The following is a 19,640-nucleotide window of genomic DNA, read 5'->3' as shown; positions in this document are numbered from 1 at the left end:
GATGTACAATGATAAAAAATGGAAGGTTAAAACTAGAAAATCAAATCAAGTTAATAGGTATAATTGATCTATCAATTCAGAATTTATTATGAAATTTAACACTAGTTTTTAAGAGGTTATTAGAATTTGTAAAGGTCACAAATTTAATTAAATTATTATTTTTTACTCCCTTTTTTCCCCTTTTTCTTATGTATGACAAACTGTATATCACAATCCTCATTGATGCTTCACACTCCATCTCAGTAGGTGGCAGAACCAGCACTAAGTCGGAAGAAGAAGTAGAGTTCACACCTCAGTCCAGAAGATGGCAGTAATGCGCCTCGTTTGGAAACCGCCAATAACCACAGAAGAAGAAGATGGTGACATAAAGTTTGAAGACCTGGCAACCTGGCAGCAAGTATGAGGAAGTGAATCACCAGGGTTATATAACTTAAAAACAAACTCTACAAGAGAAAAAAAGGTAGGTTTTTGACACAAAAGATCTTACAAAGCACATGCAAGCTTACAAATATAGTTATAGGATAAGTTACTGTTTTAAAAACAATTTAAGCCAGCACAAACATATTTAGTTGGCTTAATTTTATATTATGTATGGCACATCTAACAATCAGATCACTGTATTCATTTGATAGCATTGTTATGAAAACAAGAAATGAAGGCCTGAATATGTCAGATCAAAGCACACAGCATGAGTTGATGGTGCAGGGAAGGAATTCCCCTATATCATGTCCTGGTAAGTTTTCAAACATTACTTTCCTTTTATACATCGATCATTTCTAATTATTACACTGCTCTGTGGAATACTTGATTCTGATTGGTCAGTCGTGACATTCAGAGGTATGTAATTCCTTGATAACAACCGGTAAAAGCTGATAACACAGGCTCATTCGGGGAAAAGAGCTCAGCATTGTACTCTTGCTAGATTTTTTTTCTTTCTTGGTGGAACCTTTTTTTGTGCTATTAAAATATTAAAACTTGATTAAAATTCTGTACAATTATTGAATTATATCATCCTGGTATCTTTACATTTAACTTTTTTTTCAGACATCAAGCTATCTGAGATAAGAATGTTAATGATTGGGGGTCGCCAGTTAATGGGAGAGGTAGAAGCAAGTGGAAAAAGTTCAGCGGGAAACATAATTTTGGGGAGAAATGCTTTTGACATTAGTAGAAGAACTGCACGATCTGTTGAAGCTACAGGAGACGTGCATGGAAGACATCTGACTGTGGTGGACACACCAGGCTGGTGGTGGCATTACTCAGTGGAATACACTCCTAAGTTTGACAGACGGGAAATCATAAGAAGCCCAACACTATGTCTTCCTGGACCTCACGCCTTCCTTCTGGTCATACCTGTAGATTTAGCATTTCCGAATATCTATAGAATGACTCTGGAACAACAAATTAAGTTTTTGTCTACTGAGGTCTGGAAACACATTATTGTGTTGTTCACTTCTACTGAGCCATGTGATGAGAGCTCTATGAAAAACAAGGTCAGAAAATGGCCAGATCTCCAACAGCTATTAGGGAGGTGTCACAACAGATACCACATTCTTAATATTAACAACCAGAGTGACAACACTCAAGTGATCACACTGCTGGAAAAGATCGAGAAAATGGTGGCTCAAAACACTGGTCATCACTTTAAAATTGGCAGAAACATCTATGTAGCAGATGAGAGAGAGAAGGTAAATAGAGAAAGAGCGCATCAAAGAATTCTTGCTGTGAAAAGGCAAAGAGCTGAACTCAGAGCAAAGATCAGAGGTAAGAAATACAACATGTATGTTTTTATACATTATGGTCCAATAGAAGCAGAACTCTGCAGGACTTTGGCTCTCCAGGACAAACACTTGCCATCCCTGGTTTTAAGGATGCAAATAATGTACTAATGCTTAGAGTTTGATAACAATGATTACTTTAAATTGATCAAATGTACAATACCAGTGGAGTAAGTGCAAAACATGTATTGCATGTGTCCTGTTTAGATGGGCCACAGCATCTGACTGATATAAGGATTGTGATACTTGGAGCAGCATGGGCTGCAAGGAGTTCTGCAGGCAACATCATTCTGGGAAAAGAAGCTTTTAAAGTTGATGATTCAAGAACAACAGTGTGTTGTGAGGTAGAACATGCTGAAGTGTACGGGAGGCAGTTGACCGTGGTTGACACTCCAGGCTGGTACTGTAACGTTCATATTGAGAGCACTTCAGAGCTGGACAAACTGGAGATTAGACGTAGTGTCTGTTTATGTCCACCAGGTCCACATGTTATTCTATTAACTATTCCCATTGCTATAACGTATAACAAGATTTATAACAAGGTTTTGGAGGAACACATGGAACTCTTAGGAAAGAAGGTCTGGAATCATACACTTGTGCTGTTTACCAGAGGAGACTGGCTTGGAGATACAGCCATTGAGGAACGTATTGAAAATGAGGGAAAACAACTGCAGTGGCTTATTAAAAAGTGTGGGAACAGATATCACGTCTTTAACTGTAAGCAGAACACTGACAGCACACAAGTCTTGGAACTGCTTGCAAAAATTGAGGAAATGATGATGGAGAACAATGGTTGTCATTATGTACCAGAAACAGACAGCAATCCATCCACAGAGCTTGAGATAAAGATGAAAATTGCCAAAAGAAACATGAGGAAAGTGAGAAGGCAAAGAGATATCCTTCAAGAGCTGCTGAAGGGTGAGTGAACATGCTTTTGTATAAAGCGTATGGGATATTACATTATGTTAAGAAGTAATAATTTTGACTTCATTTCTTTTTGAATGCTATAGAACAGAAATACAAGCTTTCAGATTTGAGGCTTGTGCTTCTTGGAGGAGAAGGAGTTGGGAAGAGCACATCAGGAAATGTCATTTTACAAGCAAATGTTTTTCAGAATATGCAGGGAGAGGTATTTCACTTTATTTAGTCTGTGTTATTTTTATGAGTAGAATAAATATTACATGTAAAATAAGTAGGACTTTACAGGTATACTGTTCAGTACTAACATCTTTGTTATTCGGTGCAGAACTGTAAAATTAAGAAAAAAATAAAGCAATGTGTGATGCATCAGAGGAAAGTGGAAGGATGGCACGTCTCGGTGGTGGACACACCTGGCTGGTCCTCATCAACACTGGAAAATGCGAAGGAAATTGTGCAATGCGTGACCGTTTGTTCTCCAGGTCCACACGCATTCCTGCTAGTGTTGCCTGCACATCAGAGTTATACACAGAAAGCTCAAAAAACTGTGGAACAACACATGAATCTTTTTGGAAAATGTGTCTGGAGACATACTTTAGTATTATTCACTGGAGGCCGCTGGCTGAGGGAAAGACCCATTGAGCAGTACACTGCATGTGAAGAAGAAGCTCTGCAAGAGCTGATTGAAAGATGTGGCAACAGATATTACATGCTTGATGAGAAGGGTAACAAATCTCAGGTCAAAAACTTGTTTAAGCTGATCGACGAGATGGTGAGGAGAAACAGAGGTGAATGCTTCACTCTAGAAAAGAAAGACATCAAGGCGTCACCAGCCGTGCTTCAGGTGCTGAATGAGTCAGAGACACTGAGAGATGAGTGGAACAAGCGCGAGGATGAACTCATAGAGAAGATGCTGAAGGCAGCAGTGGTGGATCTGGATGCAGAAGAATCCAAGCAGTCATCTTACAGACAGAGAGGAAGCATTAGTCAGTCAACTGCTCGTAAGTTTTTATTTTGCTATTTATATCCTAAAAACACTCATTTAACTGGAGGGATAAAAAAGGGAACCCCCAAATGAATACAAAATTAATGCTCTTGTTTGTAATACTCAAACAAGGGCATTAAGAGAATAAATGTTCTGTGGATTTTAAATGTTCTTTATGAAACCATACAATCAGACAAAAACTTTGCCCTGACAAATCTACCTGCCAGCCTTTTGAATAAGAAACCAAAAGTTCCTATTATTAGACTTACTGCATAATTACCAAGACTAGATTACAACCTCTAATTTAATTAAAGTAGTGGCATTTCATTCTGCGGTTTTTCTCAAGCTGGGAACCGTGTCCCCCTGGAATTTTACTTTCATATATTCTGTATAATCAGACATTCAGCATTGTATAATTTAATGTTTTTGGTTTAATTAAAATACTAAGTTTAAGGTTCTAGGTCCTTAGTTTGGGGACTACGAGGGGCTTCACAATGAAAAGATTTCTTCTGTATCTTCAAAAATAAACCGTAAACTACTAATATCATTGCTTTGATACTTTTTATGCATAATGATTGAACACGTGATGACAGAATCTGTCTAAAGACATTTAATGTTCTTTCAGCGAGTGAAGACTCATTGTCTGAGAGCAGCATTTCTATTGGAGCTGAAACACTAAACCCTGATGTGAAGGTCTGGTCATGGCTCTGCCATTTTCCCAATAACGGAGCTTCACTTGACATTACACCAGAAACCAGTGACATGGCTACTCTGAAATACCTCAGTAAGATAAGAGATCAAAAACATGCAAGGTCATTGTCATTTTAGAGACAATTTTGTGAACACCCTGTGAATGTAAAGCAAATAACTGTACATAGTTACACTGAGCTTTGTTGGCTAAAATAAGAAAAGGCAAAAAATAAATGTGTATTAAGCAAAGTGTTGCAAATGTTGTTTCTTGTTACACAAACTACATGCATTTATATGCCTTTGAACATTAGCAGGGGATGTTTGGCCAAACTACTGATGTGACACTATTAACATCTGATCAAAGCAAACCAGTAACTATTGTTATTGAACCCAAAAGCAAATACGTGTTTCTGCCCTGGCTTTTAGTGAAAAGTATTTGACAAGAACATCAATGCTATTGATCATGGTCAAAGTAAAGGAACAGAAGCACTTTTCATACCAGTGTACTTTTATAAATGAAAGATATCTTTCATAAGATAAGATTGCACTTTATCACGTTTCTCACTGTACATGACACATGTGGGGTGATGTATTATTATTTGGTAATAAAACACTTTACTACTCCACCATTTTATACTTTTTTAACTATTTATTTATTTATTTTGCTGCAGTAAGAACATGTTAGTTTATAAAAAAAATAAAAAATTATGGTAACTGTCTCAAGTGTCTCATGATGAATTATGTAGAGGGGGGAGTCGTGGCCTAGTGGTTAGATAGTTTGACTCCTAATCCTAAGGTTGTGGGTTCGAGTCTCAGGCCAGCAATACCACAACTGAGGTGTGCTTGAGCAAGACACTGAACCCCCAACTGCTCCCCGGACACAGCATACATGATGAACACTGGTATGTGTGTGTGTGTGCGTGTGTGCGCGTGTGCGCGTGTGCGTGTGCACTTTGGATGGGTTAAATGCAGAGCACAAATTCTGAGTATGGGTCACCATACTTGGCTGTATGTCACTTCACTTGCACTTAAAATAATGAAACAAAATTGTGGAGAGAAATGCACCGTAATGCTATACATATTAATATATTTTTTGCATTCCATGAATAAGGGCAGAATTAAATGAATTTTCTAAGGGGATACAGAAAAACTAAATTACTGAGGTACATATTCTACATACTGTACATATCCAGATTCTTACAGAGGCCAAAGCCTTTTCAAAGCACTTCACATTTTAAAGCTAAAGGATTTTACAGAAACAATGGACAGAAGTCTGTTTACTCATTTTGTTTGTGTTGGAATGAACTGCCAGCCTATGGAGCCAAAAGAGTCTCAATAAAGATAAATGCACACACTTCATTCACATATGCACACATAGGATTCATACATGCACACACATAATTCATAAATACACACACAGGATACACAAATGCGCACAAAATTCACAAATGCACACACAAAATTTAAAAAGCACAGAAGATTCACAAATGCATACACAATTCAGAAATGCACACAAAATTCAGAAATACACACAAAATTCAGAAATGCAAACAAAATTCAGAAATGCAAACAACATTTACAAATGCACTCAAGATTCACAAATGCACAGGACAAGATTCAGAAATGTATTTCTGATGCACACACACATATATATCTTGATTTACAAACTGCTTGCGGTCTGTGAACTTCACTGCATTTGTGTGTGAATTTTGAGACTCCTCTGAGTTGGCTCAACACACAAATGCCTTTTTTTAAACAGGGAATGATCTGCAATCAATCAGATATCTCCCTTGTTTGAGCCAATCACAAGAATGCACCCCACGTGGGGGATTGTTTACTTATAAGCCAATCAGCGAACGAATCACATTCCTCAGCGAACGACTCACTTTGCACAGCCGGAGACTCACTTTCCTCAGCGAACGATTCACTTTCCTCACCCAGCGAAGTTGAGCGAATGATTCCCTTTCCTCACGCAGCCGGCGACTCACTTTCCGCAGCAGGAGAGTCACTTTCCTCTCGCAGCGAACGACTCCCTTTCCTCACGAGTCACGCAGCGAGTGACTCACTTTCCTCAGCGAACGATTCACTTTCCTCACCCAGCGAAGTTGAGCAAATGATTCCCTTTCCTCACGCAGCGGCGACTCACTTTGCGCAGCTGGAGAGTCACTTTCCTCTCTCAGCGGACCACTGACTTTCTCTTCATGTAGGCAGTGGCGGTTCTACATTGAAATAGACCCTGGGCGAGACCCCTTTCGAGATATTTCAGAAGAGCCCCTGAAATTGCAATTGAACTGCATTTGAAATCAAAAGACCATAGGATAATGTTTTATAAAGCTAAAACAGCCTGGGGTCAAATTGACTCAAAACATAATAGAAGGGTTACATAAACATGCTCTTACACACTAACTGTCTGTCATTACACGCTATATCCTCCTAGACCCGGAAAAAAACATTTATTTATTTTATTTTTCCCCCCATGTCATCACATTGTTTAGAGCATAGAAACAAGTAGTAAAATATATATATATATATATTGAAAAATTCTATTTTATTCATGTTATGCTAGGTCACTGGGACTTGTTTAAAAAAAATAAAATGACTTTAAATTATATGTATAGGCAAAAACAATGGGATTTTATTTTTTAATCGCCAAAAACATTTTCAGGGTTTCAGGATATTTTTCAACCAAAATTTGTATGTTAATCTAACTTTCATGGAGGTACCATTAGCCATTAGGTTACTGCCTCAAATTATACGCATGACACACTTTTAGTTATGACTTGTAAAACTATATTTAGGAAACTATACTTAGCATACTGTGTAGCAAATAAATAGCAAATGTTCGTCTTTAACCTACAGATTAGAAAATGCCGTTTGTTATTTACAGGGCCTAACCTTAAAAAAATTATGGAAATGATAACTGAACTTGTAACAGTTTTATTGCAAAGCACAATTTTATAAATTAGATCTCGTGATTGAGTTGAACCAAATTATTGTTGTATAAGCATATCAAGCATCATAGCAAAAAGGCTAACAAAGAGTTATACCCACCACCGATTAACATTAGCCCTTCATTCATGAAATGGATACTGTAATCATACAGAGACAATAGTTGCATACCTTTATCTTTTGCTCGTTTCTCCTCTTCTTCTTTTCTTTTTTTTCGAAACTGGGCACCTGGCTTTGACCTTTTCTTCTCCATCTCTGTTTATTTGGCACTCGACAATCAACAGATTTCCCATCCCCCCAACTGTCACTCAGGACCAGAAGTCAAGACTAAACCAATTCACCTTGATGACCGCATAATCGTTTTGTATTACCTAGTTTCATTTGCAGGAACTATGCCTGTATTATAACATTATGAATGAAATGTGCGTTATTTGGAAGAAAGTCGAGGTGTGTGACTGACTTTAGCCTATTATTCATTATATTACTAGTGTGGATCCCCCGTCCCCGTCCACCCCCGCACTGTCCGTTCCATTTGAGAGAGACCCAGAGGTGAAATGTCGCACGCGCCTCTCGCCCCACACAACACAAAGCTTAAGTGGATATTTTCAGCAAGCAGGGGCGCCGGCAGCTGCAGGGAGCGCCGATTTGCCAATTCCACACACAGTGAAATTATATAAATGATGAAAAACCGCTTCGCGACACAGAGGATTTTTTGTTTATCTGCTCGTGCTGCCGCCCCCAATGTGTCACGAAAAAATGACGCCCCGGGCGGCTGCCCGGTTCGCCCGTGCCTAAAACCGCTACTGCATGTAGGGACCGAATATTATAATTAAAGTGACTTCTATATTGCATCCAAAAGAATATTTAGATATATTTAGCATATTAAGAAAGGTGTAAAAATTGTTTTTTTACTTTCATTAAAATATTTCAATAAAATGAAATATTTGCCTATTGCAAATTTATGAATCCATGGTTAACTTTTTTTCTGCAGTCCACAGTCTGGGCTATATGTATTGAGACATTTTTTAATTTATATTTTGTAAAAAAATAATAAATAATAAACCTGAATTGTAATCTAAACATCTGTATTTCATACAATTTCATAAATAAGTAGGCTATAATATGCCACACCACAGGCATATCGCGCTGTGTGAATGTGTTCATGTGATTGGCTTATAAGTAAACAATCCCGCATGTGGAGTGCGTTCTTGTGATTGGCTAAAAGAAGGGAGACATCTGATTGGTTGCTGATCATTCCATGCATTTGTGTGTCGAGCCAAGTCTGAGGAGTCTCAAAATTCACACACAAATGCAGTGAAGTTCACAGACCGCAAGCAGTTTGTAAATCAAGATATATGTGTGTGTGCATCAGAAATACATTTGTGAATCTTGTTCTGTGCATTTGTGAATCTTGAGTGCATTTGTAAATGTTGTTTGCATTTCTGAAATTGCGTGTGTATTTCTGAATTTTGTATGCATTTTGTGAATTTTCTCCACTTTTTAAATTTTGTGTGTGCTTTTGTAAATTTTGTGCACATTTATGAATCATGTGTGTGTATTTATGAATCCTGTGTGTGCATATGTGAATGTAGTGTGTGCATCTATCTTTATTGAGACTCTTTTGGCTCCATACCAGCCTCCACCTGAGTTTCAGCATCCATCACAGCTTTCAAATACCTGTGTCTGACTAACCAATGCTCTGTCTATGTGTTATTTATAAAAAAACATGTGTCATGCTTTTCATTCTCTCCCTTGCTTTAATACTGCTAGGAGCATAGCCTGGGAAACTACCAGCACTGTTTAGCATGTTGATAAAATGTTTAGTTCCTCCTCCTTATAGGAGGAATGCGGCTGCCAAATCAATAAATGTAAATGTAGGTTGATGAAAAAAAAGACAGGAACAGTAAAGACCATAAATACTGTGAGGTGAAGAAACACACACTGTAAAGTGCCTACAAATAATACATTGGCTGGACATGTTTCGGCTCTAGGACACTGACATCAACTGACTGCATGATTGTCATCTATATCTGAAGATAAATAACAAAATGGTTGAGAAAAGGTAAGTGCGGAAAAACTATTTACAATGTTAATTGACTTGATTACTTTAAAATAATATCTGTGTATTAATGTTAAAAATGCTCTAAATAAACCATGCCATTAGAAAACTGAAATGATTTACTTAAATTACTTAAAAGTCATTATGTGTTCAGCAAACACTGCAGGTTTGTTGACATTTCTCTCTTTCTTTCAGTATTTCAAAGTCTATGGTGGCTTTGTTCAATTGATTTTTTCTTCTTCTTCTTTATGGCACAAATATTATGTACTGTGATGTTTGTCTTCAAAATTAGCTAAAAATATTATTCATGAAAATGAATCATTAGCACTGTTGACTTTATTATTGAAGATCTGGCAACCCGTTCATGTAAATCGATATCTCTGAGGAAGTAAAGTAAGGCTTTCATGTTTCTCTAACGTGGCATTTTAGACGTTATACAAAAGACTGAAAGGTAGGTTTCATCACCTAAGACTAGACTATTCATGTTGGAAACATAGTAGAAGCAATTTATGAGTTCAAGAAGTATTTCCTTATAGTTTGTGGGTGTCAAAGTGTGCTAACATTGACGCAATCAGGAATAGTCTACAATTTATTTGTTTCATTTTCATTTTCTAAACATTTCATATTTGAGTTAACCAATAGTGATGACTGGAAAGTAAGAGGAGAAAAGAGAAGATGTCAGCTCAAGGCCCAGGACAAACCACGGAGGCACAGAAAAGCTATCGATCGTCTTGCCCCGGTGAGTTTCCATTGATGTTATCTACTTTTCAACAAAAATGTTTACCTTTTTTGTTAATCTTATGTTCATTTTTTGTTAGCTCATAAAAGTGGATAAATATACTACCTTTCAAAAGTTTACGGTCACTAAACTAGATCCTGTATGTCTAGAATCTGATTCATGATATATATGTGTAGGATTAAATATTTGAAATTATTGTGCCTAAATATTATTTATAAAATGCTTTAAATCGCATGACGTGGGCTAAATAATAGAAAATAGCAGTAAAAGCCCAGAATAAAGTGTTCCCAGGCTGTTAAAAAGTGCATTTTTATAAATTCTAGGCAAAGGGTGGCGGCTTTGAAGATGCTAAAATATAACATAATAAATTATTTTTGAATTTGCAATTCATAACATAATTCACAAACTTCATGTATTGTATTGTATTGTTTAAATACATTTACAATAGTGTTCAGATACAGTTAACCCCTCCTACCTTTTTTAGACACAACACTTTCTGAGATAAGAATTGTAATAATTGGGAGTCGACAACTTGGGGGAATAGAAGGAAGTGGAAAAAGTTCAGCTGGAAACATCATTTTGGGGAGGAATGCGTTTGATGTTGGGAGAAGAACTGCACGATCTGTTGAAGCTGCAGGAGACGTGCACGGAAGACATCTGACTGTGGTGGACACACCAGGCTGGTGGTTTGACAGTCCTCTGGAAAAGACATCAGAGCTGGACAAGTTAGAGATTGAAAACAGCATACATCTATGTCCACCAGGTCCACATGTCATTCTATTAACTGTTCCCATTGAAACAACATTTAACAAGTCTTCTCAAGCCGCTGTAGAAGAACATATGAGTCTTCTGGGGAAGAAGGTCTGGAATCATACACTTGTGCTGTTTACCAGAGGAGACTGGCTTGGAGATACAGCCATTGAGGAACGTATTGAAAATGAGGGAAAACAACTGCAGTGGCTTATTAAAAAGTGTGGGAACAGATATCACGTCTTTAACTGTAAGCAGAACACTGACAGCACACAAGTCTTGGAACTGCTTGCAAAAATTGAGGAAATGATGATGGAGAACAATGGTTGTCATTATGTACCAGAAACAGACAGCAATCCATCCACAGAGCTTGAGATAAAGATGAAAATTGCCAAAAGAAACATGAGGAAAGTGAGAAGGCAAAGAGATATCCTTCAAGAGCTGCTGAAGGGTGAGTGAACAGCACTGTTGTTAATAATAATAATAATAGATTATCTAAAGATAATACACATTCTATTAATTTCTTGACATTAGAAAGGAAATACACTCTCTCAGATGTGAGGATTGTTCTTCTCGGAGGAGAAAGAGTTGGAAAAAGCACGTCAGGAAACATCATTTTGGAAGGACATTTATTTGAGAAAACGACAGAAGAGGTAAGTTGTCCCACAATTTGTAAACAACGTTGTCATTAATGTCATAATAGTGATTGTTTAATTCCTATACATCATTTATATTATAATTGTTTTCATAATTTATTTTAATTCTATCTAGGATTTTATTATCCGCACAAGAACAATGCAATGTGTGATGAAACAGGGGAAAACTGAAGGATATCAGGTGTCGGTGGTGGACACACCTGGCTGGTCCACATCATCTCTGGAAAATGCGAAGGAAATCTTACACAGTGTGACCGTTTGTTCTCCAGGACCTCATGTATTCCTGCTAGTGTTGCCTGTACATGAATCGTTTACAAAAAGATCTCAACAAACAGTGGAGGAGCTCATGAGCCTGTTTGGTGACACTGCTTGGAAATATACTATAATATTATTCACTTATGGACACTGGTTGATGGACAGAACAGTTGAGGAGTACATTGCGTGTGAAGGAGAAGCTCTGCGAGAGTTGATAGAAAGAAAATGTGGAAACCGATATCATGTGCTAAATAATGACTGGACAAATAGATTTCAAGTGAAAAATCTGCTCAAGATGATCGAACAAATGGTGACTAGAAACAGAGGTGAATATTTTACACTAGAAAACAGAGCTAGCAATCCAACAACAGTGCATCAGATGTTTAATGAGACGTTGGAAGAGGAGTGGAAAAAACATGAAGATGAGCTCATAGAGAGGATGTTGGAGGCAGCAACAGCGGATCTAAATGAAGAAACCGAGCAGTTCTGTCACAAACGAAGAGGAAGCATTAAGTGCTCAATCCCAAATAGTATGTTTCTTTTTATCCTTACAATGAACATCGTCATAAGTGTTCAGTGTTCATATATTAAATACACTACAATTACATAAATAAATTATGCATAAGATAAGTATTTGTAGAATCAATATCTATACTATAATATTCACATATTTAGGATTAAATAGTATTTAATGAGTTAAATGGTTTTATTCCATGGTCCCCTATCTCCCGTTTCTTAAACCAATGACAAGCATGAATGGATTCCATTGTAAATAATTTACAGCAAGCAAGCATGCATACATAATGTATCTATAAAACACCTAACAACATTCCTTGTACTTTCAGTGAGTGGAGATTCACTGTTAGATGGAACCAGTTTAGTTGGAGCTGATATCCTGGACCCCAATGACAAAGTGTGTCGATGGCTCAGACCTAGACATGCAGCATCGTCTGGACACGGCACCATGAGCACTACATCAAGTTTTCAAGATCCGAACAGGGAAAGTCTGAAAGATGAAATTCCACTTCACAAACACAATTCCAGAGACGTGGACAATATGAAATATTTCACAAACATAACCGAGCAAAAGCATAGAAGAACATTGTCTTTTTAATCACAAGTTAACTATCGACCATTATATGTCCCAGGGATTTTTGAGAGTTAGTTATTAGAAAATGTAACGTTTTTGCTTTTTTGTAATGAAAGTCACAAATAGATAGGCATGTAGATGTAGAGGAAAGTAGATATATATTATCATATATTAGAAAAGGAAGTTCAGTAAAAGTTATTAAGTAATGTTGATACTAATATAAGATGCACCAACATATTTATACCTTTTTAAATCCTTAAATAACTATTCATTGTGATGCATGTTTGAGTTCGTGTGAGGAAAGGAAGAGGACAAGGGTCGGCTGGACTGCTGACGAGTTTATTATAACTTATATATTTATTATATATAACCAATGGTGACTTTTACTTTGACAACAATATACTCTAACGCATATCACTTCCGGGTGACTCCTTCCGGTTCTCAGGTCACGTGAGAGGGGGTTCAGCGAAAAATCGGCAGCTGTCAGCAGGAAGTGGCTGTCACTGGCAGCAGGAAGTGGCTGCCAATAAAACCGGATGGCAGCTGTCGCTAATACCCGGAAATTGGAGGAGGCTGCCGGCGGCAACAAGACAAATAATCATAAGTGTATATAATTATTTATGTTTAATACTTTTTTAAATAAGTATAAAGGTCAGTATTGTATATTATTTGATTTAAAATATTGATCAAATATAAACAAAGAAATAAGATCATTTTGCTAAACGTTAATTTCCAGCTGAATGTTTATGCATGCATGTGTCATTGTTTGTGTGAAATAAAACAATTTATATTTATATACGAGAGTGGCACTTACTGGGTGTATGTTGTATATTTATTATAGGCTATATACACAAATGACTGAAAAGAGAGAAGTCTCAGAGACCTTTATTTAAAATCATAATTTGCGGTTATATTTGTAGTATTTCAAGAAACTATATATATAGTATAAAGTAGCTGTTAAATTTGTAACTGGGTTAGTAAGTTGTCAAAGTCAGTGCTTTACAATGTTAAACCGTATAAAATATATCCAGTAAGCAAGCAGACTAAAATATCAATCAGAATCACTAACAACAATCCGGAGGTATTTTCAAGACTCTTAGATCAGAACCGATGAGGTATACGGAGTTACTTCTCCAGCATCTTGCACCAATCACTGTAAAACCCAGGGTGGATGTGCATCTCCCCTCATTTTCCTCTTGCAACATGGTCAAGTCAAGCATCGTTTATTTATATAGTGCTTTTAATAATACAGATCAAAGCAAAGCAACTTTACAGTATTAAATAGGAAAATAGTGTGTCAGTCAATAATGCAGAAGGACATTAGTAAACTCAGTTTGTAGTCAGTTTAAAAGGCAGTTTATCATTTAATTCAGTGATGTCATCCTTGAGCTCGGTTCAGTTTAAATAGTATCTGTGGAATCGTTTGCAATCATGTCAATGATATCGCTGTAAATGAAGTGACCACAACGACGCAAGTCAGAGGCGACAAGGAACCAAAACTCCGCCGGTGACAAAATGGAGAAAAAACAAGGTCATTACAGGGGATCTGTATCTGGGCTCTAGTTGTCCTGGTCTCCGCTGTCTTTCAGGGCTGTAGAGGTCCTTTCTAGGTGCTGATCCACCATCTGGTCTGGATACGTACTCGATCCGGGTGACTGCAGTGACCTTCGAATAAGAAAGAAACAGATTAATATAATTGTAGATGTTAATATCTATACGATGTTTGATAGGGAGCCAGTGCAGTGTTTACAGAACTGGGCTAATCCGGTCATACTTCCTGATTCTAGGAAGAACTCTAGCTGCTGCATTTTATTATTCATAAGAAAATGGTGACTTTAATACCTAAATTGCTTTATTAACAGTAGACATGCATGCACAGCCATATTAATGATTATTCCCATTGCATCTTGTCATCATGTACAGAGCAGTGATTACATTTTCATGCATAATTTGCACACCTGGTAAGCAGTTGTTGTAAACCTCGTCGCAGTGTCTGCAGGGTGTACATTTTGTTGAATTCCTGACATGGCTTAGACTTGTTCTCCATTTTGTTCCACCTGTATATTGAGATGAGGAGCATGAAAACAGCATTATTACAAAGATAAACATTCAGACATGGCAACTGAGAAATGTAATGTTAAGGCACCTTTTTAAACCTCTAATCAAATATGTAAAAGAAAATACTCCGTCAAACCAGCTGGATTGTGCCCTCTTTCGAAAGGAGTCTGTATACAGTACAACAGACTTCTGAATTTGGAACAAACCAAAGACAGACTTAGTAATGTAGCATCACCCCTCCTCCAGGATCACGTAAAGAAGAAATTCCAACAGGACAGCATCCGGCAACTATTGGGTATTACAAAAAAAAAAAAAAAAAAAAAAAGGTGTCAGTGCCAAGGTTTTGTCTCAAGATGCACATCAGTAATGTTTTTTTTTTTTTTTTTTCTAAATGCATGTTTACAAAAGCTACTTCAATGTTCTAAATTTAACTACAGCCTAATCCTGGCTTAATCCAAGCCCTGTCTGTGAAACTAGACCTAAAAGTTATAAGGAATTATGAACCGGTCCATTATATTTTGTATAGATAAAAAAAAAAAAAAAAAAAAAAATTGTTTTGCATTCACATGCTTACAACTTCAACTGGTACACAGAACAGTTCTGCACATGCATAGTATTAGAGAAAACACACCTCAATAGTGCAAAAAAACAACAACTTATTTTTAGTGTATATCACACAATCTCCTGAAAGACTTAACATGCAAAAATATATGGTTAGTGTTGCAAATTTATCTTCTATCATTCCAGTCAAACAACATTCTTTTATATTATTCAATAGACTGTTAACACGCTAACAAACGTTAATATTTAATGGTACCTCAAACGTAATTTGAAGTTAATGGTAGGCCCCTAACAAGGTACACAAACAACGTTGCTACCACTAATTAGATTTCATTGAACAATTAAACCAAAATAGGCACCAAGTCTACCAAGTCGTTCACCAAGATAACAATTAAAATCAAACTTACAACGCAAAAAAACATTAATTACTCCGATGACCAATTTCTGAACTTACCGTTTGATCAATCGCAACCATTACTGAAGCGTTTGGGTGCAGTTATATCTGATTGGTTGCGCCCACGTTGGTCGATACTGATTGGCTCCCACCGAATGGCAGGTCCCGCCTACCATCCGGCTGCCAGTTACTGCCTTCCGGCTGTCAATGGCAGCCACTTCCTGCTGCCAGCTGCCGATTTTTTATCTGAACCCCTGCTGGGTCACATCAGCAGTCCGTCTCTCTCTCTCTCCACTGTTCCCGTTTCTCCTGGCGTTTTATACTCTCTCCACGCCAATTACTTCAACAAGAAACAGGTGTTGATCGTTTCCGTCCAACTCACTCAAATCACCGCTCGTCTCCTGGGGCATGTTCAAGTTCAAAACGGTGCGCAACGTTTTCCGGGTTGAACGTCATGTTTCCTGGAAACGGCGTGCACCAGTGTGCAACGGGGTTTGAGATGCGTTTTCTCTTGTTTGGCGGGTGTGTCAGAACTGCAGTCCAATCAGCAGCAACATGTATATAAAGCACGCGGTATTAAAGTGAACTCGTACAATGGCTTCAAGGAAAATAATGTACAAATGTGTTCGTTGCAGCTCGGTATACGCAACAACTGCGGATATTAGAAGACATGTTTGTCGTAAGTTTTATTGTAAAAATATTCACCTTATTTTCCATGGCAACAACGGTGCCGCCATTGCGCTCGTTTGGTCATCTTCCGGCTGAGGGACCGGATGTAACGTACCTAAGCTAGTGGCTGGCTAGATAACAGAACGCAGAACGAACAGAAGTATGATATATGCTCAGTTAGGGGCTGCATAACAATTGTATTTAAAAAACAATTGCACCAACGATGTAGCGAACACATTGTGACGCGGTCGGAGTGTTGTGGTGCACTTTACAATTTACACCCAGCACCTAAAGAAGAGAAGCACCTGAGGAAATGGATGAAGGCGCTAAATTTGAAGCGCCCACCCAAGCGCTCTTATGTGTGTTCGTACCATTTCATGGATGGGAAGGCGACTGACGAACACCCTTACCCCGAGAAATGGCTCGACTACGATGTCCCGTTAAAGAGGTCACGCCGGGGGATGAAAAGGTTGTCAGATTCGGGTAAGCTAACCTTAACTAGCTATGTGTTTGCTCGCCTAGCGTTAGCTTTATGAAGTCCGTTCTATGAATACATTTATGATCAGTAACAGGCAGTTAACAAAGTACAACGAATGTTCCATGATTACCCTTGTCCACCTATTTATTTAATATTTACAGTAGTACAAGATATTATAGTACATTACAATAGCTCACATTATTCCTGCTACAGAGATTGCAGGTGATCGCAGGCCAGCTAGCTACATTTCTCATTCAGAGACTGACCTACATTTGAACACTACAGTTAACAGTGTGTATACGGTTTTGTCTCTAATGCATCTCTCTCTCTCTCTCTCCCTCTCCCTCTCCCTCTCTCTCTCTCTCTCACACACACACACAGTTCTAAGTTCGGGTCACATAATATATTAATTCTCATGATATATTGTAAGTACTAATGTAAAAATGTTTAATTATTTCCACAGATGTATCGATGACCGCCAGTGATGCAGTGGACAGCTGTGAGGGTGATCAGATCCACATGCCCCTGATCTTGCTGAAAGTCACCAAAAGTTACCTGCTGTAATAGTTATGAACCTTTACAGTGTCACCTGACATTACCTGCTGTAAATAGTTTTTATTTATTTATCTTAATTTGATCTTTTTTTTTTCATCTTTAATCTCTGATTTGAAGGAATAAGTCATGTCAAGTTTGCAAGTTAATTCCATCTTGGTTTATTACATATGGAAATTAAATGTTGAAATTTTATAGGATGGTCAGTAGAAGGTGTCTCTGGCTTCCTGAAAACAACAAACACTGATAAACACATCACAAATGATTTTATACAACTTATATTATATTATCCATGTTCTAAAAAACAAATCACAGCCTGTCTCTTGTTTAACACAACTGATTTAAAACAACTTATTTCATATAGTTAGTCTTCACCCACACCCTCTACATCCCATCCCAATTACCTAAGATCCTATCCTTAACCTAATTATTCTCATTCCTGCTTATTTACAAAGTTGCAAGTATCTTGTTGAAAGCAGCAGGTCGCCTGCCTGAAACTCATCTGACACGAGGAAGCATACACTTAAAATAAAAGGTTTGTAGTCTAGTCTTGGCACAGAATTGCTGATTGTGTGGCACATGTAACTTGCTGTGATGGATCCCAGATGAGCAGCTTACAGGTCCTCAGCCCTGTACAGAACATGACAAACCTAAAATACATTTCAAAGCTTTCACAGTTGTCTTATTTCAGAATCATTCATTATTATTACACTTGACGTTTACCTTATTCATTGATTAGACTTGACGTACACCTACCAAATCTTACCTTTACCTCACCTTTTGCATATACACTGCAGAATTAAGAGGCAAGCTGATTTTCTGATCATATGTTTTGGTAAAATTAACCAATTCCAAACCAAACCAACATTAACTATTAATTTTGCATTTAATCTTTTATAAGTGATATATAATATTTTTTGGCTTGTTTTATCTGTAAAATAAAATCTGCCTAATCATTATGCATACCTGGATATAAGGCGTTTTTCACTTCCAAGTTCCAGCCTCCTCCTTTTCTAATGTGTAATTGATAAACGTTCACTTACCTTACTCCACTGTGCAATTAAGTTATTAGACAAAATACTTAGTCTGATGATGGTCATCAAACACGTTATTATACTTTTAAACATTTATAACTTTGTGTATGTTAACATCACACACACACACACACACACACAAAACTAACCAACACCATGCTGAGAGGTTAGACTGCTAGACTGGCTGGTTGCACGTTCAATTTTAAAAATACGAAAAAACCCTCGCTGTGTAACAGTACACGACCCACTGTCTCACTGTAAATACTGGTAAGCCTCGGTAAATTTTTTTAAAATCATTTTCCTTGCTGCTCCATCAACTCCTCCTGACAGGGCAGTTAAATATATAGGTTAACTCTGGCCACTTCTTCATATCGTCCAACATTACCCACGTTAACAGCGTCGATGGATGGGACAATTTGAGACCATTTGATCGTCGTAAGACGTTTTCATCGTGCTCCCAATTTATAACATAACGTCCTTTGTCATTTCGCCACAGTTATAGCTAGCTATAAACAATCGTACAACTACTAAACTAGTAACCGGACGTGCCGTATCGGTTTAGCGGAAGTCGGATGACAAAATGCGGAAATGCGAAGTATTAAAAGTGGGCGGGGCGGAATAAGGTGAATAGGATATCAACATAATAATGTAGTTGTTTATATTTTTAGCTTCATTGCAAGTGTATGACATTTGGTATAAAAATAAACAATGGTAATTAAGTGCTTTTCCTAAAACTGAGAAAGAAAATACAGGGTATTAAAACCGTTTGAACTACAAATAAAGTCAGTAACATCGGGTTAGAGTTTTGAAAAATGTGCATTTTGATCATTGGTTGTGAGTTTTGTGTCTAGAGTTGTGAAAAATGACATCAAGGTTCTGAAAATAGTAACAAAGTGATTGTAAAAAACTGTAAAACGAAATAGGATATCAAATACCACTATCTCCTTTCGTTTTCATTTAAACATACTAACAGCTGCAGAAATGTACTTAGTTCAAGGATATGTGTGTATATACAGCCATTACAA

The 19,640-nt window shown here is 37.4% G+C and overlaps 1 protein-coding gene across 2 annotated transcripts; it reads left to right on the top strand.

Annotated features, from left to right (window-relative positions):
• The first annotated feature begins 373 nt into the window (after positions 1 to 373).
• On the top strand, positions 374 to 13,481 carry LOC113067143 (GTPase IMAP family member 8). Of its 2 annotated transcripts, XM_026239415.1 has the most exons (8): positions 374 to 460; positions 633 to 733; positions 1,045 to 1,764; positions 1,986 to 2,356; positions 10,980 to 11,319; positions 11,403 to 11,521; positions 11,640 to 12,309; positions 12,625 to 13,481. In XM_026239415.1, the coding sequence occupies exons 2-8, from the start codon at positions 640 to 642 to the stop codon at positions 12,891 to 12,893; spliced, it is 2,583 nt and encodes an 860-aa protein (XP_026095200.1). In that variant the 5' UTR covers positions 374 to 460; positions 633 to 639; the 3' UTR covers positions 12,894 to 13,481. The 2 variants fall into 2 exon arrangements, with proteins under 2 accessions (XP_026095200.1, XP_026095201.1); XM_026239416.1 differs by lacking the exons at positions 10,980 to 11,319; positions 11,403 to 11,521; positions 11,640 to 12,309; positions 12,625 to 13,481 and adding exons at positions 2,789 to 2,907; positions 3,025 to 3,697; positions 4,307 to 4,620 and having other exon boundaries at positions 1,986 to 2,696.
• Positions 13,482 to 19,640: the final 6,159 nt, after the last annotated feature.

This window comes from Carassius auratus, chromosome 50 (genome assembly GCF_003368295.1).
Source record: "Carassius auratus strain Wakin chromosome 50, ASM336829v1, whole genome shotgun sequence".
Lineage (NCBI taxonomy): Eukaryota > Metazoa > Chordata > Actinopteri > Cypriniformes > Cyprinidae > Carassius > Carassius auratus.
This window is presented reverse-complemented; position numbering and strand designations above follow the sequence as displayed.